General features: G+C 41.0%; 3 protein-coding genes across 10 annotated transcripts in view; all 3 read right to left on the reverse strand.

Moving 5' to 3' along the window:
* The window catches only part of LOC118405807 (alpha-N-acetylneuraminide alpha-2,8-sialyltransferase-like), a 6027-nt gene extending 4929 nt beyond the window's left edge, over positions 1 to 1098 (reverse strand). The window contains exon 1 of the mRNA XM_035805574.1: positions 1004 to 1098. The gene's annotated coding sequence lies outside the window, so the exon portion shown is untranslated. The remainder of the gene's footprint in view (positions 1 to 1003) is intronic.
* Positions 1099 to 1437: 339 nt separating this feature from the next.
* LOC118405808 (alpha-N-acetylneuraminide alpha-2,8-sialyltransferase-like) lies at positions 1438 to 6319 on the reverse strand. 2 transcript variants are annotated; one of them, XM_035805577.1, is made up of 7 exons: positions 6135 to 6319; positions 5150 to 5371; positions 4591 to 4732; positions 4188 to 4300; positions 3673 to 3765; positions 3230 to 3489; positions 1438 to 2510 (listed from the first exon to the last, which is right to left on the reverse strand). In XM_035805577.1, exons 1-7 carry the CDS (start codon positions 6305 to 6307, stop codon positions 2272 to 2274), a joined length of 1242 nt encoding a protein of 413 aa, XP_035661470.1. In that variant the 5' UTR covers positions 6308 to 6319; the 3' UTR covers positions 1438 to 2271. The 2 variants fall into 2 exon arrangements, with proteins under 2 accessions (XP_035661470.1, XP_035661469.1); XM_035805576.1 differs by having other exon boundaries at positions 5150 to 5377.
* A 7218-nt stretch (positions 6320 to 13537) lies between these two features.
* Positions 13538 to 23132, reverse strand: part of LOC118405660 (mitogen-activated protein kinase kinase kinase 12-like) — a 36848-nt gene continuing 27253 nt past the window's right edge. For 4 of the 7 annotated variants that reach the window (XM_035805239.1, XM_035805240.1, XM_035805241.1 and 1 more), the window contains 13 exons: positions 21644 to 21827; positions 20977 to 21168; positions 20326 to 20536; positions 19823 to 19929; positions 19272 to 19380; positions 18694 to 18920; positions 18129 to 18164; positions 17521 to 17661; positions 16687 to 16876; positions 15478 to 16089; positions 15135 to 15211; positions 14455 to 14722; positions 13538 to 13700 (listed from right to left, as the gene is read on the reverse strand). In XM_035805239.1, coding sequence (XP_035661132.1) covers positions 13602 to 13700; positions 14455 to 14722; positions 15135 to 15211; positions 15478 to 16089; positions 16687 to 16876; positions 17521 to 17661; positions 18129 to 18164; positions 18694 to 18920; positions 19272 to 19380; positions 19823 to 19929; positions 20326 to 20536; positions 20977 to 21168; positions 21644 to 21827 — 2453 coding nt within the window. In that variant the 3' untranslated portion in view covers positions 13538 to 13601. The remainder of the gene's footprint in view (positions 13701 to 14454; positions 14723 to 15134; positions 15212 to 15477; positions 16090 to 16686; positions 16877 to 17520; positions 17662 to 18128; positions 18165 to 18693; positions 18921 to 19271; positions 19381 to 19822; positions 19930 to 20325; positions 20537 to 20976; positions 21169 to 21643; positions 21828 to 23132) is intronic. The other 3 variants (XM_035805242.1, XM_035805243.1, XM_035805244.1) reach the window with 3 other exon arrangements.

Below are 23132 nucleotides of genomic sequence, written 5' to 3' on the forward strand. Positions count from 1 at the left end.
CCCAAAGACCAGAGATTCTGCCCCCAATACTAGTTTAACAAATATTAACCTCAAAGAGCGAGTGTGTGCCTCTGTGCCGTCTTTGTCCTTCAGGGGTTCACCGCCATAGCTATTCAAATTGACACGACTATTGTGGCCGAATTCCCGAGGGTAGGATTACCTGGGTGCCAGCAACATATCTGGGAGGGCCTGTCACCTTTTGCCGTTAAGCGTTACGGGCCAGTTAGGCTTAACACACCTGGTGCAGTTTTGAATTTTGTACAATAAGTCCTATCTTCGAGTCCAAATTTCGAGACTTCTCGTCCACTCACACTCGGATGGGTCCCTACTTTCGTCAGTAAGTGTAGTGGGTTTTTTAACGTGCTCAAAATTTGACTGTTCCGGTTGAGCTCAAACGGGTTAACCGACCAGGTCCGATCCAATGTCACTCGGCTCATTTTCACCTGAATCGAGTGATCAGGAAATGCGGTGTCACTTCCCTTTCCTATCTTCGTAACACTTCGGATTCCAAGTCAATAATCCTAACCAAAATACTGCCTTGTCATAATGGGATTCTACAAAAAAAGAAGTAACGATTGGGCAGTCAAAGTCTAGTAAACGTAGTAGAAATTGACCAAACAAGAAGAACAATTTTCAAGGAAGTTAATATTCCAGTGCAGACCTGCGTGAGTACCCGATGTCCTGGCCAATTATCTTCTTTGTTTCTGCTAGATATTTCCCAGTTTGCAGCTGTTTGTATAAATCGCAGGAGCTTCATACTATATCGTCTGACGTGTTATAGACTTTTACTGCTCATTTATGATACCGGATCCGTGATTGACCTTTTAGAGACTATAGGCAGTACTGTATTTTACCCACGCACATAGTCCTTACCCACGATTTTGTACTAATAGTTGTAAAGCTCTTGAGACGAATTAGCCGCGGTCAACTCCCAACTTTATTAGTTAAGTTTATTTGGGCGGTAGACTACCAATATCGACAGAAAAGATAAAGTAATACTTACCTCAGTTTGTTTATGGACAATGTGAATGCAGTCAGTGACACGTATAACCTTGCGACTGGACGCGGTTGTGGACGCAGTAAAATATTCAGAGCCACATCCGCCCCACGCACCCAACTCAGCTGGTGGGGATAGTATAATTATATAAGGTATGCGGAAATTCAAATCGGCACTCGGAATAGGTTGCAGATCTGGATCATCAGGACAAGGTGCTATTCGGCGTAATCTACGTCTATTGGCCAGATATAAAGGAAAATACACAGGAAAATAATCACGATCCGAATGAACAATGTAGATCTATTTTGGTTTACGTATACCCAATCGATCCTACAGACCTGGGATACTGATAACGACCAAGGCCGTTAATACGTTGCTGTCTCCAGCTTTAATTTTCCGTCCCGCTCATTGTTTGGGGGGCCAATGTTGTTGATTTTCCGTGTAAAATCTGTCATTTTAAGTTTATGAAAACACATTATCATTAATATTATATACTGAAGTTCAGATTTTTGGGACAAATGAGGTGAAATGTTTGTCCGTCCCAAAAAGCAAAATTCCTTCCTAAGTGATGACTCACAGTCACATGATACTTATATATATATAAATAAACAATTAATTTGCATAACCATTGAGGAAATTTCATAAATCTAACGTTAACGTTTTCCATGATAGGACTCTCAAACTTGTCACGCATGTATCTGAGAAAGAGAGGAATGTCGATGAATATCAATTATGAAAATAATTGGCCCATAAATGAAAGCACGACGTGATGGCAAGTAACCATATATCCTCAATACGTTTACATGTTATTTCTCTGTTCTCGGTATGGAGAATTACTGGTATATATAGAACAGGTTCCCGGTTAAGTCATGTATTTCATGCATTCTGTTAGCAACTAGTAAGTCTAAAAGATATATTGTTATAAAGAGATAATCTAGTACAAGAGCTCATAGAGTTATGTATATGTTAATCATAAACCTAACGTTATATATATAATCTCAATTGGAAGCAAATGTAATGCGTTTGTAACTCGCAAGAGAGTTTGCTTTTGAAATGTGTCCCAACATTTACTATAGATAAATCATATCACAGATTTCTGGCCTCACTGCGACTGGCCTCGATCAAAAGTGACATGCTTTAAAATCATCTATCAGTATATTCATATTGGCCATCTATCTAACAATAGTCGTTCACGACACTTCTGAGTATATATTGCAATGTACAGTTAGTCTTTTTGTTTGTTTGGTCGTCAAGTTAGTGTGTCCTATTCACTCCTATGACGAACACCTGTCAGTTGTCATGTGTATGACACCACGGTCGTGCAGGCCTCGCAGCACCGCGTACTCCTCCGGGATGGCGTGTTGACGGATCTGCACGTGTCGGGCGGACATGGTGACGTTATCGTAGTAGTGGTGCGTCAGTTCCCGCCCCTGTCTGTCCTGGTCGAAAGGCCAGAACCCGTACAGCCGGGTCTCCCTGCACATACTCAGGGCGGTGCCTGCTAAATACAGACCTTGGAACGAGGAAATGGACATTGTGAGAGATCAAGTTGCAATACGTTTTACACATTTTTGTCGTAGAAATGGAGTCAATCAGCAAGGAGACACGTGGGTGGCATGTGGCTTCTTGTATACAAGATACTAGTAAGCTGAACATGCCAAATACCTAACGTTTTTATCACGAATAGTGAGCGAGAAAACTGACATTGTGAGAGCTTTTTCAGAGTTGCCACAGTTTTTTAACACATTTTTGTCAGAGAAATGCGATCAATCAGCAAGGAGACACGTGGATGGAACGTGGCTCAATGTATACAAAATATAAGCAGGACATGCCAAATATTTTTGCATCAAAACTAGTGCAGCCACTAAGGGCACTGTTTTGCAATGTTTTTACTTAGTATACATAACAAATGATTATCAGGAGCGAGGTTAACATGATCATAACCTGATTGAATCTCGCTTATAGCAGCTCGGCCAACATTCACCGGATTCGGGAAAGGGCTAGTTACAGCCCCGGACAGCAGAGTTTGTGTTACACAGGCTAACATTATCAGTTCTACATCACAAGCTGAAAATATTTTGCAGAGTGCTAGGAGGCGCTGAACGCAAGACCTGTAGTTTGTCATGATGTTTCTTCATTCCACTAGGCCCTGTCTGACGATTTTTATGTTAATGTACATATCACATATATCTCATCGCTTAGAAGTTAGAATGCAAAATGCAAGCTCTTTACCTGAAGTTAATCTTCTCTCCTTGATTTTGTACTTCCCTTTCCAGAACTTCGTGGCCAAGTCGAGATGTTGGGGATGTCCAAATACCATACTTGCGTTGGTAGTTTTGCCCTTGGCGTTCTGTATAGTTTCGTAGCCGGAAAAGGACAACTTTGTAAAGACCTCATACGCAAACGCGCTTATGTGCAAGTATGCGTCCTGATAGTACCACGTGTAGTTTATAAACGCTTCTTTATCAGCGTTTGATCGAAGACTGTTGAACCTGAAAAAATAAAAAAAGAACTTAAGATAGTACCATTGTTAACGACGCGAGATACATTCACTTTCGCAACTTCAATTTTACTGTACGTACGCCCTCTGCGTGCTTAGTATGTTAAATTGGTATTGACCCCCTTAAGGATATATAGACTTAGATTACTAAACCGTACAAGCACTTTTTCCTTACCTGTCTCTTAAAATTGTTGGATTCGCTGAGACTAAATTCGTTTTCTTCCCCACATCGTCCGTGTAGTTCATCTTCATCTGTGGCAGATTCATCCTGAAGTTACAAGAGGTACAAATGAAGTTTTCGCAATACGGTTGGTCAGAGTCTAAGTCTAAGAGGAGGTTGTTCAGAGTCTCTAGTAATGGGTATGTAGAATTGGTACTATCCTATCTAGTACGTCAGCCCCATACTAGCCCCCCCCCCCCCATAAAGTACTGTTTAGTTTACAGGGATCCACATTGGTGCCACTTTTGCTATCGAACTAGTTTCATTTCTACAATTACGATCATGGCTACATGTACTACTGTCACATCTACATGTACAAGGCTACCACACGGTAGTTTTTATCATTTTGGTACTTTCTCGTCATGTTCACCATCCCTGGAGGGAAAAAATCAGGTGAAAATTGATGAGCATCACCCATAAAACTAACTTGCTGTGGCCTTAGAAAGTCAAATCAGAGGACCAGCCGTTACCTGATGACGAAGTCCGCAGAGTCTATCTTCTTACCGCAGCCACTGTTCAACAGGATCCCACCGTTCCCAACCACGCTGCACGTCCCGTACTTCTTGTAGCCGAATAGCTGCTCCTAACGTTAAAGACAGTATCTATCATACTTAACTTTCTTCCATCACAAAGGCATACACAGATCAAATTTGCAATGACCACTGTCGCCTTTTTCAGGATCAATACTGATGACCAATCAACTTGCGATAGTTAGTCATCGTTGAAAATTTGATCCGTGCATACTTTTGTGCTTGGAAGAAATTTAGCATTGTACCATCATTGTACCAACATGATAATTAGAGCATCGATCATTTATCATTTAATTGTCTATGAACATGCCTTCTTACCTTGTGGCACGTACATCATACTCACCCTGGGTAACCAACTGTACAAGTCTTTGGTGATGTTGAAGTATCCAGTTCCTGTCTGGTACTTCACGGAACCGTTCAGCTTGACATTTGTCTGGGTCATGACGAATAACTTTAGTGTCATTGTTGCCACTTCCAGCTCAGCCCTGTCGCAAAACATGCACAATAAAACGGGCTTATTCAAGAAGAAAACAAAAACTAGTCTGGAGTCCAGCCTAGCCTTGTTGTGCTTTCAGTCGCTCCCCGAAAAGTCCACTTCTGCATTTCGACTAAAAAAGCACAACAAGGCTGGACTCCAAGCTTATCAAAAACATAAAAAATAAACACAAATGCATGCTTGCTGGGGGTTGTTCGAAATCAGTTATAAAATACAGAATTGATTTTTATTGCACCACGATCCATTTCATGCATCATAAATATCTACAAGAGTTGTTTTTTTTTCTAATCCGTGACTGGTTGACCATAGCTAGACCAATTTGCAATGGATGATGTACAGACATAAAGCAAATAAATACAAATGTGAGACAGGCAGACAATGAATATATAATATTATATGTTGTTACCTGAACCGATTTGCAGCCGTAACGTTGAAAGCCCATGGAGCTTGAGGATGCTCGGTAGAAACAGCTTCAGGAAGTACAGAAGAGTGTGTCGCTAAGGTCCCATTCCTATTCGTCTTCTTGTTCCTCGTCTCAGACGTTGTTTCGATGCTGTTCTTCGGTGTAACTCTAAGCGCCTCTTCTATGATTGGTTTAATGACTTGTTCATCCATGCTACTGTTTTGACTTCTCCTGTCAAAGTTAAAAACTCGTGTTGTCTTACCGTAACACTAGTTCACCTTTATGCGCGGGATAACCTATATTCGTTGTTTTTAAAGACAGGCTATTAAGGGATCAGTCAAGTCGACGCGGCGGTTTCAAACTGCATTATTTGAAAATATTACAATTTAAAACCACAGTTTGTCTACTTGGTATCCCTAGATACTGTACTGTGTTTAAAAACAAACAACGAATATAGGTCACCCCGCGAATAAAGGTGAACTAGTGTTACACCCTCTTTCCACTGGAGGCCGCGACCGCTGGGCGACCAGAATTGACAGTCGCTCAACAATTGAAACGAGAAACAGGGAGCAGATTATTATTAGACTGAGCAGAGCACTCAAAATTTTTTCCAGACATCTCTAGGCATGCGTCTTTTTCAAAGGCAACTTTCAAGATATCTTGAGACTTTTGCAAAGCATTTCAAGATTTTTCTAAAACAGAGTCAAAACATCTCAAGATCAAGTCAAACAACTCAAGGTTCATTCTTGCAATATCACATACCATGCCAATCAAAAATATAGCTGAATCTCAAAGGATCTTCCAAAGCTCACCCAGATCCCTTCAGCATTATGGACGACACAAGTTTGAGTCTGTAGTCTAGCTAAAATCGCGCTCCTAGCGGCCGGCCTTACAGCTGCCTCCGCCGAGAGGGGTCATTAACCCCAGCCAGGAGAGAGATTGTGTAAACACTATCACGCTATTTGGGTCTGTAACGTGTTGCCGATACCTGCTTGATTCTTGCCAGGCTGTGGTCCTCTCGCTAAGTCCAGATCCCCCATTTCGTCCCTTGATGTGGAACCAGCGGATGTCATGCTCTACCAATAGCCGTCTGACAAGAATGACGTTCACCGAAACGGAAACTGTCAGAACCAGGACGTATAGAATTACGCGTCTCTCCATAGCCCAACTGAATGCCTGGAATCAATGATAAAGTTCCTTACTGTTTAAAACAGGAATAAATGTGGACCGTTGTCAATCTTTTATGCAACAACTACTCGTCAGCCATTATGAATAAACCCTTGACCCAATCAATGGACCAAATGTGTTTTTTCAAGATGCACACCTTGTCTTAACAGTGGTGACAACGACTTTCAACATTTGACCAATTATTGACGTCACATGTGCATGAAGTCATCTATAGCTTACAGAAGACATAACAAGTCAGTTGAAAATTCTGGCACCTTTTAGACCATTTTTGAGACGGAGAACAGCTTTTTCATGACGCACTTTACCAACTCGGACGAACTTTCCTGCTATATAAAACTGTAGATCTGCAACTATTTTGGACGATTTAAAGGGGAAGTTGGTATCGCGTACTCTGCTGTAAACGAGTGTAAGGTAAGTTGGACTTCAAAAGCCGAGGATGGTTTAATACTGAAGTATAAACTTTGTGTGCAAAAGACGTTCTTAATTATCAACAATGTCAGACAAGGGGGAGACGACAAGTAAACACACGAGGCAGTCTCAGAAATTGACCAAACAAGAACAATTTTCAAGGAAGTTAATATTCCAGTACAGACCTGCGTGAGTACCCGATGTCCTGGCCAATTATCTTCTTTGTTTCTGCTATATATTTCCCAGTTTGCAGCCGTTTGTAAAAATCGGAGGAGCTTCATACTATCGTCTGACGGGTGTTGTAGATTTTTACTGCTCATTTATGATACCGGATCCGTGATTGACCTTTTAGAGACCCAGTGCTATATTTTACCCACGCACATAGTCCTTACCCACGATCTTGGCTCTTGTTCAATAATAAGTCATAAAACTCTTGAGACGAATCAGCCAACAAAGCGGTCAATTCCCAACTTTATAAGTTAAGTTTTTGTGTGTGTGTGTGTGGGGGGGGGAGTCTCCTGTCGATTTGACAGATGAAGAGGCAGACAGGCATTTGCCTGACCTGCACAAGTCAAGTCAAAGTTTATTGCACAACATTTGTAGAACGGGTACAATGTATGGCAAACTTACGTAACGTTATATTGTACAGACAACTAGCAATATGCTAGTAGTGGACTTAATCTAACAAAGTAACAATAGATAAAGGTTATGCAATGTTCTATTGCTAATAACATGAAAACATACTACATTCAGGCTGTATTTTATACAAACAATATGACTGAGAGGAGACATGACTTTTTATGGTGAACTGAGGGGTGTGCAATTCCTTCTCCCCCCTCTCGTCTATTGGACCACTAACAGGGGCAACTGTATGCAACGTGTGGTTATTTGGTAAACGGTAAACTACCAACATGAGCAGAAAAGATGAAATAGCACTCACCGCAGTTTGTTGTATGGACAAGGTGAGTGAAGTCTCACCAGTGACACGTATAACCCTGCGACTGGACGCGGTTGTTGAACAACTACGAGTGAAACAGGTTGCAGATCTGTTTGAATCATCAGCACAAGGTGATATAATATTCGGCGTAATCTACGTCTATTGGCCAGATATAAAGTAAAATACACAGGAAAATAATCACGATCTGAATGAACAATGTAGATCTACTTTGGGTTACGTATACCCAATCGATCCTACAGACCTGGGATACCGATAACGATCAGGTTGTTATTTATTGTTATTGTGTTGTTTTTATCTATGCGCATGTGCCCAGGATTGCCTGAAAAACAGGTCTACGCTGATCCTGAGATGTATTCTTGGTAAAAAAATAAAGTGATTAAGTGATAAAACGATCAAGGCCGTTGCTCTGTCCAGTTTTAATTTCCCGTCCCTCTCATTATTTTGGGGGCCAATGTTGCTGATTTTCCTTGTAAAATTTGTCATTTTAAGCTTTAATATGAAAACACATCGTCATCAACTTTATGTACTGAAGTTCAGATGTTTGGGACAGGTGAGGTGAATTTTTGTCCGTCCCCAAAACAAGCAAAATTCCTTCCCCAGACGAAGTCCTTGAGAAAGCCTATATCCTGGTCCTGGAGTAGAAAGTAACCCCAAAACATGAATGTCCGTGTTCATTTGGTGGTCAATGAAAACCTCTAGGCCAGATGTAATCCTTTGTCAGCGTGTGATACTACCTTATGCCATCATAGGATCTGCTTGGAGATTGGCCTAAGAGGTAAACATGTCATTTGTACTTGGCTCTGTATCTCTAAATTATCTCTCAACATAGCCAACTCATTTGAACTACAAGTCAAAGAATTACTGTTACTAAAAATAGAAAATGTCCCCATCACAAATTTACATTACCTTACAAATACAAATACGAGACTCACACTGGAAATGTTACATTTGTAGGAAAATTGCTTTAATTTTCAGTTTCCTCCAACTGACTGACACAGACCAATGTACAGGCTAAGTTAAGATACATACATGTACAGTACAGAATGGTTCTTCTAACAGTAAACTTTCTTCTGGAAGTACAGGACAGAGATGGCAAGATTATATCACCACTGATGTTTGTACCCAGAAAACAGGGCACAACATCCTTCTTCTCTTACAGTTCAGGTACAGTTTGTCATATAAAATGGTTATTTCAGTTTATATGGTTACAGGGTGTGCAGGATGTTAAAACTGTTATGTGTTCTGTTGCATAGTTCCCACTCAAAAATTGTAAAATCTGTTGAAAGTGGAACAAAGCAAATGAGGCTGAACTACGAGGCGAGACTACGCCAACAGTATTTTGGATGAATAGTCAAATCTGAATCTTTGAATGAAAGTCTGGCACCCAGACTTCTTGGTGGAATAGCAAGTATTGGGAGCAGACCAAAGCTAACAAGGCTGAACTCCAGGCTACTGCCAATGGTATGTGACATCTTTGAATGGTAACAGCTCCAGCCTAATACAAGCTAAGTGGGAACCATGCCAACAGGACACATAGACACACCTTAAGTTTGTACATGTACAAATCTGCTACATCACCAGAATATGTCATTTTCAACTTGGTCTTCTGATACATTGACAGTGCAGTACAAGTGAGGATAGAAGTCAGAACTGACTTACTTCCAAGAAGCTACCTGTAAGGGACCAGTCACAGTGGTGTGTGGGGGTGGGTGAATCCTTCCACATTTTTGTAAATGAAGGTTTAGAAGGAACTGCTGCAGCTTTAAAGTACAAAGCTTTTCTTAAATGTTTCCTTTCAATGACAGGAATACATGTACATAGCTGTGCATGTGCCTTCTGCACCCCAAACCAACATTAGTGGTTTGTCTCTTACATTAGTGATTTGTCCCTTGGTACATAGTTCTGTTTTCTTTTTGAGGGGTCATCCTCAGTATCTTGCAGGTTTGTGGTGATTCACAATCCAAACATACAGGATGGGGATTTCAAATAGTGGTCCATGGTCAAATGGGTTGTGAAGTGCATCTTTGCACAACATAGTGGTAAAATCTGAATTAAAAACAGTAATGTTACTGTGATAAGCAAACAGAGGAAAAAGAATGGATGGATCACAAAAAGTGGTTCCTCAAGAAATGTCAGTACATGGAAAGTGAAAGAAACCTTTCAATAATAAATAAAATTGGCAACATGTTTCCACATTGAAATCTGCTACTATAGTCATGAAGGTTGGATTGTCCTGACATTTTGAATTTGTTGATTGCTGGACAAACTGTCAATAAAATGTTTCCATGACTACCATCTGAGTTGTTATGTCTCCTGAGAGGTACAGTTTATACCTTTCTCGAGACCTCAGTGAGCCAACTTAAGAAACATCAAATTCAGTTGTACACGGACACTCAAAACAACCTCCATGCCAGTAGCAATTCCTTTACAGGTAAAATCAGTCAAACCCATGTGGGGTCAGGTCATTCATGTCAAAGCTGCAGTCACGTATGCAGTATGCCCAGGTGTCACAAGGTGGCTCTTCTAAGACACAAGGTTTACTTAGTCTAGTACTTGCTTTGTACAGTATTAGCCTCTGGTAGGCTTTTCTACTGGGTACTGGAATCATAGAATTTGGTAAAGAAAAATCTGGATATTGGCCAGGAGAGTCGCTGATGTTAGCATTTCTCCTCTAGCCAGCCAAACACTCTGGTAGCAAAACTCCCCTGGCAAATCATTCTCCCTATAATAGCCAGTGTAGTCAGTACAGTACAGTGTACATGTACAATTCCAAATTCAGTACAGTACAGTGTACATGTACAATTCCAAATTCAGTACAGTACAGTGTACATGTACAGCTCCAAATACAGTACAGTACAGTACAGTACAGTGTACACGTACAATTCCAAATTCAGTACAGTACAGTACAGTACAGTGTACATGTACAATTCCAAATTCAGTACAGTACAGTGTACATGTACAATTCCAAATTCAGTACAGTACAGTGTACATGTACAGCTCCAAATACAGTACAGTACAGTACAGTACAGTGTACACGTACAATTCCAAATTCAGTACAGTACAGTACAGTACAGTGTACATGTACAATTCCAAGTTCAGTACAGTACAGTGTACATGTACAATTCCAAATTCAGTACAGTACAGTGTACATGTACAATTCCAAATTCAGTACAGTACAGTGTACATGTACAATTCCAAGTTCAGTACAGTACAGTGTACATGTACAATTCCAAATTCAGTACAGTACAGTGTACACGTACAATTCCAAATTCAGTACAGTTCAGTGTACATGTACAATTCCAAATTCAGTACCGTACAGTGTACATGTACAATTCCAAATTCAGTACAGTACAGTGTACATGTACAATTCCAAATTCAGTACAGTACAGTGTACATGTACAGCTCCAAATTCAGTACAGTACAGTACAGTGTGCATGTACAACTCCAAATACAGTACAGTAAAGTGTACATGTACAACTCCAAGTTCAGTACAGTTCAGTGTACATGTACAGCTCCAAATACAGTACAGTAAAGTGCACATGTACAACTCCAAATAGCCTGTACAAATGTAGCCAGACACCTGTGACAACCCTGACTGCAGCTGACACGTTCATGTCCCTGCCTACCACAAGGGTTAAAGGTCATAGCAAATCAAAGTCCAGCTTTGAGTCATCACAAGATTTCCATTAAGCATCCCTTAACAGTCTCCTAATCACCCCTCTTCCTGCCAGTCAAGTGGACCCTTCCACATTGAAATCCCACCACTTGGCACATTCCACTCGTAAAGAGGGGGATGTTAGGGTCAGGGAGAAAATGCAGCAGCAGGGTCATTTCAAGAACAACTGAAATTCCACTGGCTGCTTTTAATGGAATGTGAGGAAAACTCTATGTCTTAAGTTAACAATACATTTCTTGTAAGGGCCAGGATTGTGTAAGTACATCTACAGACACAGCTTTTCTGTGCATTTCTAGATAATACAGTCATGGTTTGTTTTGTTACATGTTTTGAGGTTTTCTTTCTATCCCTTCATAGTCTGTCACTTTGCGGAAACAACCGAAATCAAAGTCTGTACTTGCGTACAACCTTTCTCACACATAACAGCTATGGTACGCTTTAAATTAGCATACAACAAGCACCTACAAAACCCACCCCAGTGAGAATACCAGTCATCACAACTCCATTTCCTTTCGCCACTTTCCGTAAAAATATTGTCATGGCCTTCCTCCTCTTCCAACTCCCAACACTATACATTCTGCATGACTAAGTACACAAACATCATGTACATGTACACAACAGTCAGGTATTAACAGTATACAGCGGTGTGTATACCTATCTATATACACGTACCAGTCGTAGGGCTATTATACAGACTTGTGGATCAGGGGCTTGTACATTTTTTTTGTTACGATCCAAGGCCAGCATACAGTACGTTTAGGACATTTACAATTTAAGTACCATTTGGGTAACTTACTACCTTTTTTTTGTAACACATTTAATATTACACAAGAACCGTTGATATGGTATACTGTATACTTTGATCACATACTCGGGCGGTACAATGTACTCTTACCGTTAAGTAATGATCATTTCTATTGGTCGGTGTTTGTAAGATCTGCACTCACTCTTTGGTCGAATTGGCCAATCGGCTCCATTCATACAGTACTGGGCAATCATACATACCTGTCCTACATACAAATGTACATGTAACGCTAGTTCACCCTAATTCGCGGACTAACCTTTATTCGTTGTATATAAAATCAGAGCATTTAGAGATATCAAGTCGACAGACAAGTGTTTCAGACTGGAATGCTATGAAAATAGTGCAATTTGAAACCAACGTCCATCGATTACATATCCCTAAATACCTCGTTTTTATAAACAACGGATAAAGGTTGCCATGTGAATAAAGGTGAACTAGCGTTATTAACATTATGTGAAGAGTGCAGCTATTGCACCAGGAATTACAACTTCGACCAATATGCTGGATATCATCTTTAACTTGCTTGATAGTCCACAGAACTAGAAAAGTCTGGCGGTAACGTCACAGACAACATTGTCTTCACTGGGTTAGCATAGAGGTAAACACTGTTTAATACCATATTGAACAAATGTGGTCTATCAACACACACCTCTATTAACTTCCACACTGGAATATTCAAGGAAAAATAAATTTCTTTCTATCATAATAATAGCCTTTTGGGAATGGAGTCAAGTGTGCCATATGATTACTTCAGGTTATTGTCACTTCTGAAGTAACTACAACTTAAGCCAAAATGTAATCATAGTTTAACATTTCGGTCTCATTTCTTTTGACATCTCCCAAATGATAGAGGGTTGATGGTCTCAGACCTAGTTATGATTATTGATACAATTTACAAATAATGATGTCAAAGAGCCATTGGTAAAAGAAAATCACTAACTTATCAACCAGGGACAGCTCAATCAACGTCTTTTACAAGACGGGTCTGAATTAATACACAGTCAGTTCTTGATTGCTTATCAATTTGGGATCAAAACCATTAATTTTTGATCACCTTGGTGTTAATAAGTCATTGATAAATCATCATTCCGTGACACTGTGTTAACCTGTTGTTTATCTGTCAGCTATGGCTCAATAGGACATCCAATGGGATCAGTTTTGAGTGGAAATGACAGGACATCAACCTATCAACCACCAAGCCTGATCACCATATGATAATTTGTTGTTTTCAATAACCGTCGGATCGTTGATAAGGTACACAATCTTTGAGAGTAGGTCTCTTGTGTGGCACAACATGGTAGACACTAGAACAACCTTCCTCCTTCTGGTCCTAGGTCATTTTGTTGGTTTCAGTTGTTTTTCTTTTTTTAAATTAATAAATCAAGTATGAGGTAATGAACAAAGACTCGAGCAACTGTCGTCACCACGATGCCGTGGAATTCTTGAAGTTGACGGTGCCGGTGGTCGCGTCGGAGCAGTCGTCAGAGCTCTCGTCTGAGTCCAGCATGGCCAGGGGGTTCTGTACAAGGGACAAACAAAATTAATCATTAAGCCTTCCTCACAATGGTGGTACACATTTGTTAGCAAACTCTTTCTCTGGGCTGCTAGAAGCATACTTATGTCATATCTGGGCCGCGATAACCTCCGATGCAGGTGTTCTGAACTGAGTGATAATTTTCTGTATCATGCAGGCTTCTTAGTTGTATCACACAGGCTTCCAATAAATAGAACGCACTCCACTGCAAGCAAACTTTTTTGAGGTTAACATAAAACATTGGTTAGTTGGTAAGCATACATAGCAGGGCTCGAAATTCATTTTTGGGATTAGGTGCACTGGTGCACCCAGCTTAAAAAATTGGGTGCACCAAAAAAATTTTGGGTGCACTTAAATTTAAGTAATAGTCTAGTATAAAACTTAGTTACAGGCTATCAAAGCCTAAAACAAGTACCATGACAAACATTTTTATTATCTTTCTAACACTTAGATGTCAAGAATATGATGAATACTAATATAATTTGTTATCTTTACATACATGTGTCAAAAAATATTTGGGTGCACCCTGTGCACCCACAGAAAATAATTGGGTGCACAGCTCCAATTTTGGGTGCACCTGCATTTCGAGCCCTGCATAGTAATAGATTAATCAATGTTTAATCAATGTTAATTGTTCTTTTGTGGCTGTTTATGTTTCTTTGTACCTGAAGCTTATATAAAGCGTTAGCTTAGCTGGTAAGCATTAAAACATGGATAAATGAAAGGGGAGAAGAAATACCTCGTACACGTGCTCCCGCACCTGGGACCTCACTCTGCGGACATTCATCTCCTTGTCCGACAAACCGTCGGAGAGCGAGTGCGCCATGTCGGCCAGCGCGTGCGACACGTCGTGGAACTCTCCGGTGTTGTTGAAGCTGGAGGTGGTGGAGAGGAGGTCAGGGGTCGGCCCGAGGGAGCGGTCGCTCATGTTCTCTTCCTCCGACATCCCGCCCTCCGAGCTGACCGTGGAGTACGACTGGCGGCTGTTGGGACAACGGATCGGGCGGCTGGAATGACAGGAATGAAAATTTCATTCACTTCCTGCTGGATGCAATCAATGATTCTTTTTATCTTTGAAATTTTTCTCATTTTTTATGTATTGGTTTGGCTGTTCAGCACGCACAGCCAGGGCTACCCAATTACAAAGGCCTGCTGAAAAAACAAAGACAATACAAATGGAATTGGACAAGGACAGGATACTTGTCAATAACAATATTCTATTCTACAAGTACATAAAAGGATAAAAAATAAGAATAAAAACAAACTTTTATATATACCTGGTGTAAGATAGCGAACATAGAAACTACAATGGAATACACCACGGTATAACAGCATCTTGGAAATTTACTATCAGTATTGTCAGACTTGTACAGGGAAGTAGACAGGGTGTCTTATTGAGTACACAATGTTTCAGCTCACCTTTGTGCCCTTGGAAAGTCAATCTCACTGTCCACTTCCCCTTCCTCCTCTTCTGAAGAAGACTCTTCAGCATTCTGCTGCACAAAACAGGATTCGGTCAGTTCCTGACATGAAAAACTACAGGCTGTGTGTCCTTCCTGTGATAACTGCTACATTTTTTACCTGGAGTCATTATGTATCAAAACAACCATTGTACCAGAAAAATACAGAAACAATCACTTTAAGTTTAGTGTATATTCACATGCATCAGATAAGTCCTTCTTGTAGCAGTGATTGAGTGGAAAGTATGCAACATGCATTAAGTTCATACATGCAACTGTAATAGTAAGACAATCAGTTTTACCTTTTCCTCGTCTCTACTCTGTAAATCAGGCAACTCCTGTTCCTCTTCCGTCTCCTGTGGGTTTGCTCCCTCTACTCCATGATCCTCCTCTCCTTGTCCTTCCACATTTCCAGTGGGGGTGCCACTCCTTGACGGAATACCGTCCACATGTGGGCTTGAGTGAGACATGTGACATTTACATGTTACACAGTGCCCTGGGCTGGGGAGAACATTGTTGGGTATGCACGGCTCTTCCCCTCCTTCTGCCCCAAGTTCATGTTTCTCCTCCTGTTCACTACTTCCCCCGTCATCTCCGAAGTTGCCACTGTTCCTTCTACTGTCACCCCTCCCATTGTCACTTTCACTGGTGGAGCCCTTAGTGTTGATGTTGTATAAAACCTGAGTGAATTCCGCATGAGTTCTACTTGGGCTCTTGCGACAACTGTCCCTACCCCCGTCAGTCCTCTCATTGTTTCTCCTGGTGTCGGGATCGCGCGCGTATTGCCGCATCGCCCTTCCCGGGGCGGAATGCCTGAGAGCAGTTCTGGCAAGACGAGTTTCGTTTGCGTCGTTTTGCAGCGTGGTATCCGACTTGAGGATGTTGTGCAACTTTCTCTCTTTCACTGGGCTCATCTGGGGAAGAACAAGGAACCAAAGACATGTTTTTTTTTAAATGATGGATCAAAAGCGCCTTTATGTGACTGAGGTCAGTGCTGCAGGTTATATAGCATAGGCCGCAGTACCGGTTAACTTTCAGTACAAAGTCAATAATAAAGTTGTTCCTGTATGGAGCTTAACATTAACACTGTACAAACACTGTACAAAAAGGACCCAAGACATGGTTACATGTACATCCTCATGCTATGCCAGTAAGATAGAGAGAGGGCCTGGCATACTTTCCAGCAATCGTTGTCATAAGCATCCTACAATATACATTACCGATGGCTGAATATGACCAACAAGCATACTCCAAATACAGAAGAATGTTACACTGCATCTGCATCTACACAACTACTACTACTACTACTACTACATCTGGTTAGGGTGCTTCTGATTCTGAGGCTTGCTTACCTTGTTGGAGGCGAGTGGAGACCCAGGGGCAGACCCCCCATGGCTTACGGTACTCCTGCATTACATCTTGCCAATTACTTCTTTCGAAAGCCTGTACTTTCCTACTCCAAACACAGAATGTTTTATTACACTGCATCTGGTTAGGGTAGGCTTGCTTACCTTGTTAGACGCGAGCGGGGACCCAGGGGCGGACCCCCCATGGCTTATGGTGCTCCTGCGGTGCATCCTGCGCTGCCCCCGCAGCTTGCTGGGCGAGTGTCGCGGTGAGGACGGAGAGCTGCGCGGTGAGAAGTGGACGTAGTGCTCGGCATCTCCGTAGTGCCTGGGCTCTGAGGACGGACTGTCAACTCTAACAACGAGACACAAGTAAAACATCTTTAGGCCACACCAATTTTGTTTGTTGCTTCTCAGAATTGGCGGTCCTATTTTGCCCAATTCCCGAACCTCCCATTCAAAAATTCCCACTTCCTGCCATCTCCCATATTAATGTAACTTAGTGCTCGGCATCTCCATAGTGCCTGGGCTCTGAGGACGGACTGTCAACTCTAACAATAGGACACAAGCAAAACATCTTTAACAACATTTTCAAAACAGTCTAGCTCTCTGATCAAAGGACGTCTTTCTTCAATCAATTAAGCCTGTGAATTATCTACAGACACTGCATCGCTAACACAACATCTACTGTTCAATGTATCCCATGTATAACTTATACTAGTAAATTTTGTTACATAGCTGTCATACTCTTGGTAATATAAACACAACTGCTGCTGCGCCGCATGCCTGCGAAGCTGGTGTGTTACGCAGAAGGGCGGTTATACCGCCTATATAGATACAGATACAGGTACAATATACCTGTTCCAATCATCTGTTCACAGTGAAAATTCCATGCAATATATGACTATCATATCAAGACAAGGAAGTGTTGAAATGTTGTAACTGTAACGAAGGCAATGAAATGTTGTAACTGTAAGGAAGGTAAGGAAAGAAACCAACCTCTGAAGAAGATGAAGACTTGTCTTGTACTTTGCTCCCTTGTTCTTCATGAGTCTCTCCACAGCCTGATGCTGGGCCTTGATCATCGGCTTGATGGAAATCTTCTCCTTCTTCAGCTTCATGTCTAACAGCTTCTCTTTCCTACAGGAAGGAGGTAAACATATTTAGCTTACTGACCAATCAGAGTCAATGCTCTTGACAACTTTGACCAATCACATGCAAGCTTCTCTTTCCTACAGGAAGGAGGTGAACATATCAACTTACTGACCAATCAGAGTCAATGCTCTTGACATCTTTGACCAATCACATGCAAGCTTGTCGGTCAAACATGATAAGATTACCAGTTAAAATTCAGCCAATGAGCACCAACATCGAACTCTGTCCAAACAATATAAAATATCACCCCAATACACATACAGGATCGAGGAAGTACAAAAACTAAAATCTATGGCTTATTTACAACTTTATATAGCAAGTCAGTTTTAATCCAGTGTGTTCTAGAAAAATCTTCAAAGGAAGCTAAAAAAGTAAAACATTTGCCATATTTTTCAATCTGAATAGTGTGAAAAATAAGCTGCATACGACACCCATTTTCAACTTTAACTGACCCATTTCTTCCTCTTCTTTTTCTTCTCCTTTCTAGCCTGGTGGCACATAAGAACCCAATTACAGATGTATCTGATAATTACACAAATTTGTGCAATTAAGCATTGAAAAATGAAGTGGAGTAAAGTAGCCTGGGTACCATCCGGGAAGTAGTTTGCTCCAGTGTTGATTATAAACTATATACAGTTGCTTCTCACTCTGACATTTATCATACACTATATACAGTCGCTTCTCTGCCGTTCCGTCTGGTAATCTTGAACATCTGGAATTGTCCAAATTTTGGACAAGGGCGTTGATTGGTCCCTACACATGAGCAAATTAAGGAAAGGGTTCAAGCACTTGTTTGAACAGGTGGTGTTCCATCACCCGTAAAGCCCACCGTCCGCTTGCAGGAGGGCCTGTTCACGTTGTCATCGAACAAGCGCTCTTTAACCCATTCTTTAATTCGCTCATCATCAGGTTTGAATGTGCAGGTCTCCAGACAGGTAGCAGAAGCAAACATGGGAGCCAACCACTACCCGGATGGTACCCAGGCTAGGGGTACAGAGCATCACACAGAATAATTACCTCATGAGTTCCCTTTCCCTGTTCTCCAACTGAAGCATACACGTGCTCAGCTCCATGTACAGGTTGTTGGCTCGCTCTAGTTTCTTCTCGTAGTGTTCCCGAATGTCCATGGCGTGGCGCAGCTCCTCCCGCCTCCTGGACACCAGCTCCTCGTCCAGTTTGTGGATCTGGTTCCCCTCGCTGCGGATCTTCTCAAAGTGGATGGAGATCTCTTCCCGCCAACTCTCCTTTAAGGTCCATCAAGGAAAAATATTTAGGGTAAACTACATGTATGTGTTGACCTATTTTCTCTTATAGTGCATATTTTGTACAAGCTATACACATGAGAATGTAGCTTTTGTACAAAAAGCAGCAAAAATCACAAAGATCTGATGAATTGGACTTGCATATAAATAAAATGCTAAGGCATTGCTCTAAAAAACTTCTAATAAAAATGATCACATCTTTAGATTATGAGCAGCTCAATGAGCTGCTCAATGAACAAGACGTATTACCCATTATGTACACTGTACAATTCACTGTACATCTATTTTTTTGGAAATAGACTGAAGTGATTGTGAAGTGAAAGAAAACCATACCTGAGTCTTGAAGTAGGTGTCTCTGTTCTGCCCGATGATCTCACATCCAGCAATGTCAAGGTGCATGAGGATGTGTTTGAAGGAAGGTCGATTCCGAGGCTTACCAGACCTGTATTTGGATAGAAAATCAGAATTCATTACAGTCTTTGCCACTCCAAGAAAATAACCATAGTAACCCCATGAACATTAGATATGAAATATGTATTCGTTAAAATATTTAACACTTTAAGAAAAGAATTTAGTAACTGGATATTATAGCAGAGTCACACACATACACACGTACAAGCAGGCATGCACACACACATACAAGCACATGCACACACATACACTGACACAGAGACATGTGAAAACCACACACACACACACATGCACACACACACATATACAAGCATGCACGCACACACGTACAATCACATGCACACACACGCACACACACAGAGACATGTGAAAAGCACACACAAACACACATGCATACACACACACACACATACATACACACAGCCACACACACACACGTTTCTAAACAACCAAGCCAAAGCCTAAAAACTGACCAGCACTGTTTGAGGAGAAGTTTGAATCCTTCGGGACAGGTGGTGGGTACAGGCAGGTGGAGACTGTTACTCCCCACCCCCCAGATGATGGCTGAAGAGTCTACATCCTACAGGAAACATGAGGAAGAATGGACAGGTATTATGCAAAAGTTCTGCTGCCTGGAAAGAAAATGTCAAGAACAACAATTGAATATAAAAGCTTAATACATATTACACACCAAGTTCTATATTCACTGTCTATTATTTGTATAGATTTAAAATAAAGTTTTCTCTGAGCAGTTAGATATATGCAAGGCAACTTTATCGTGTTAAATAGAAATATGTGTCTGGATAAATGAAGTATGCAAAACATCTTTCTGTACAACAAAACTAAGACGTCATTAGCTTTTTACGGTCTATATAAAACATGCTTTTCAGAAAAACATGCTATGCAGAGTTTGCCTGGGATAAGAATAAAGCACAACATACTCATAATTCCACACGCAAAAGAAAACAGTCCATACCTTGTAAGGTGACTCTCCGGTCAGTAACTCCCAGAGGACCACACCAAATGACCAGATGTCCACTTTTTCCGACACCGGTTCATTCCTGATGACCTCCGGCGCCATCCACGCGACCGTTCCCGCGAAGGACATCTGCGTGCTTCTGTCGCTCCACAGCTTGCTCGTTCCGAAGTCTGAGATCTTCAGGCTGTCGTTCACCCCAAGCAGCACACTGATGGAAAGAAGATGTCAAAACTTAAACTATTTATGTTATTCTACTTATATGCCTTATTTCAATACTTAAAATTGTACGTTTATGGCTATATCAAGACAACTTTTGAATCAAACTAACTTTAAGAAATGTAGTTCATCTTGTTTATATTGTTACCTAACTCCTATCAAAGTTTTACGTGTGCAGTGATTTAAAAAAAGCCTGCCTCTATTAACATCAATGAAGGTTAGAGACTTAGACATCCAGGTAATAAAATACGTCAAAAAGCAGTTACAGTGTCACTGACAAAAGATAGTGGATGGTACCTGAAATGTCTGATAGTTTCCAAAATCATATCCAGTTGCCTGAGTAACAGCATTTTGGCGTGCCTGCCTCTTTTTGATTCTGGTATTTTCATTCAGTACTAGTGCTAAAACATTAAAGACAGAGACTAAACTTACTTGGGTGACTTGAGGTCCCTGTGGATGATCTTGTGCTGGTGGAGGTAGTACATGCCACTGGCAATCTGCTTGGCCCACTCCACCATGCGCATGGGGGGGATCTCCAGCCCCCTGCGGATGTTCTCGTACAGCTGGCCCTGCGGACAGTACTCCATGATGATGCAGTAGCACGGCGCCTGCGTACACACACCCCTGTAACAGACAGAGGGAAGGGCAGATGAGACATTGCTGGTTTGTTTGTTTGAACCTTTATTTCTTCATAAGAAAGCTCAAATTGGCATGCAGATTTCTTTTCATGGTGGTCATGAGGAAATATGTATAATATCAGAATGAAAATATCAATATACTTTCTCACAATCCCAGTCTAGAATTCAATCAATAAATTTCTTCAGGTTTAGATTTTTTAATCCCACGCATTGTTGGAGGGCTTATATTGTTGATATCTGTTGTCATATTTGCCATTCTACATGTAAGCTTACAGAAATGCATTTTCTGTTTTTATGTCATGAAGTTCTGAGTTATCAGACATGTGACATATAAAACCTAATCATTGTTGTCTCTATGACATAAATGTACATTTGTAATCCAACAACTGTCCATGGAAGGCTAAACTAAAGGCAAACTGCAGCTATATAAAGATGACCTAACAGGATGGTCTACAGCGTACTTGAACTTGATAATGTTGGGATGGTTCAGTTTCCTCAGGTGCCTGATCTCTGTCTCCGTCTCCTCCCGAACCTTCTTCACGGCCACCTTCTCTCCGTTGAGCGTTCCCAGGAACACGGCGCCCTGCGCGCCGCTCCCCAACCACTGCAGGTTACAGATGTTCTCAAATGGAATCTCCCAGTCATCTGGAACACAGGAAGGGTAAGAGACAAAACCTGCTTCATTGACTTAAGAACACATCATTCATAGACAACACTTAGAGACTTCTTTTTACGGAGCGTTCAACTTTGCACAATGAACAAGTAGGAAAGAAACCCAAATCCTTAACCCAATACTTTATAGTTGATTTATATAATATTTCTATTCATGTATGACTAAACATGATACATTAAGTCAAGCATGTAGAAAACCACTTCCTGAATTTTTCACTGATTTGATAAATCATTATGATTTGATACAATTTTGTAAGTCAACATTTTTGGTTATTAATTCTTTACCATGAAGGGGCATGTTAACAGCAAAAGCTAGAGAAGTTGTGGATAGATTTTTAGCATATTTGGCATGTTGCTAGGTGTTTGGGCAAAATGAAGAAAAGAGTAGATTATGGCCCCCCTAGTGGCTTTCTATGGTACTGTAGAAGAACCTCCAGTTTTGATAGTGTTCTGGACATGCTATGGTTATTGTGCTTGGCAAGAAGTGACATAAGGACCATCTAGTTTTATTACATGAAATTGACATCAAGTTATTGCTAATTTTGTATGTACATCATTTACAGTAACATTATATGTCAAACAAGAAATGTCATTTAGAGAATCGCACATATAATGTGAACTCCGGTGATGCAGAATTTCCTTCAACATTACTCATATTCGTTCTGTCATACTGACTTTCAATTGACTGGGGTACAAAAGAGCGCGCTGTAACGTTAATTGATTTATACCCGGTTATAAATAGTCATTGACGTCAAAGCCTCGTTGTGGGGCCCAGCGTTGGTCACGAGTTTAATTATGTATGATGCGCAGAGGATCAGTTGGCGGATTGTGATGGGCGCTTCTTTTGTTCTGTTTGTGTGACAGGCGAGCACTTTGGTCTGATCCTTTAACTCATTAGGCTGTATAGGGGGGTGATGTCAGAGCTTATCGCAACCAACCAATACATGCAACTTATCAATGTCAGTCTCTCTGGTCAAATTGTATAGGTCAAAGGAAGGACATACGTTCTTTTTCTTCACTGCTGTCTTGTGACCTCCTGTATATTAGACTAATTCCACACACTGATACATATGAAAAGTTTAGAATGCATCCCGAAAAGATATCAAAGAAAGAATTCTTGAATTCGTATCTTTCTCCCTACTGACTTCTCCTGCTTTATCAAAGGCTGTCTTCTTTTGTGAGCGGTTTAATAAATAAAACTTAGCCATAAAAATTACATTGAAAATTATCAGTCAACTATACTATGGGATATAGATAGATCTCTGATCTTTGTTGTAC

The sequence above is a fragment of the Branchiostoma floridae genome, chromosome 18 (genome assembly GCF_000003815.2).
Source record: "Branchiostoma floridae strain S238N-H82 chromosome 18, Bfl_VNyyK, whole genome shotgun sequence".
In the NCBI taxonomy this organism is placed as follows: domain Eukaryota; kingdom Metazoa; phylum Chordata; class Leptocardii; order Amphioxiformes; family Branchiostomatidae; genus Branchiostoma; species Branchiostoma floridae.

Excerpts from the sequence above, each read along its gene's own strand:
- LOC118405808 (XM_035805576.1), bottom strand. The coding sequence starts at position 6,307 with ATGGAGAGACGCGTAATTCTATACGTCCTGGTTCTGACAGTTTCCGTT. Across the intron at positions 4,733-5,149 it reads ACGGCTGCAAATCGGTTCAG|GGCTGAGCTGGAAGTGGCAA; the intron begins GTAACAACATAT and ends GTTTTGCGACAG. Across the intron at positions 2,511-3,229 it reads GGAGAGAAGATTAACTTCAG|GTCTGTATTTAGCAGGCACC; the intron begins GTAAAGAGCTTG and ends CCTCGTTCCAAG.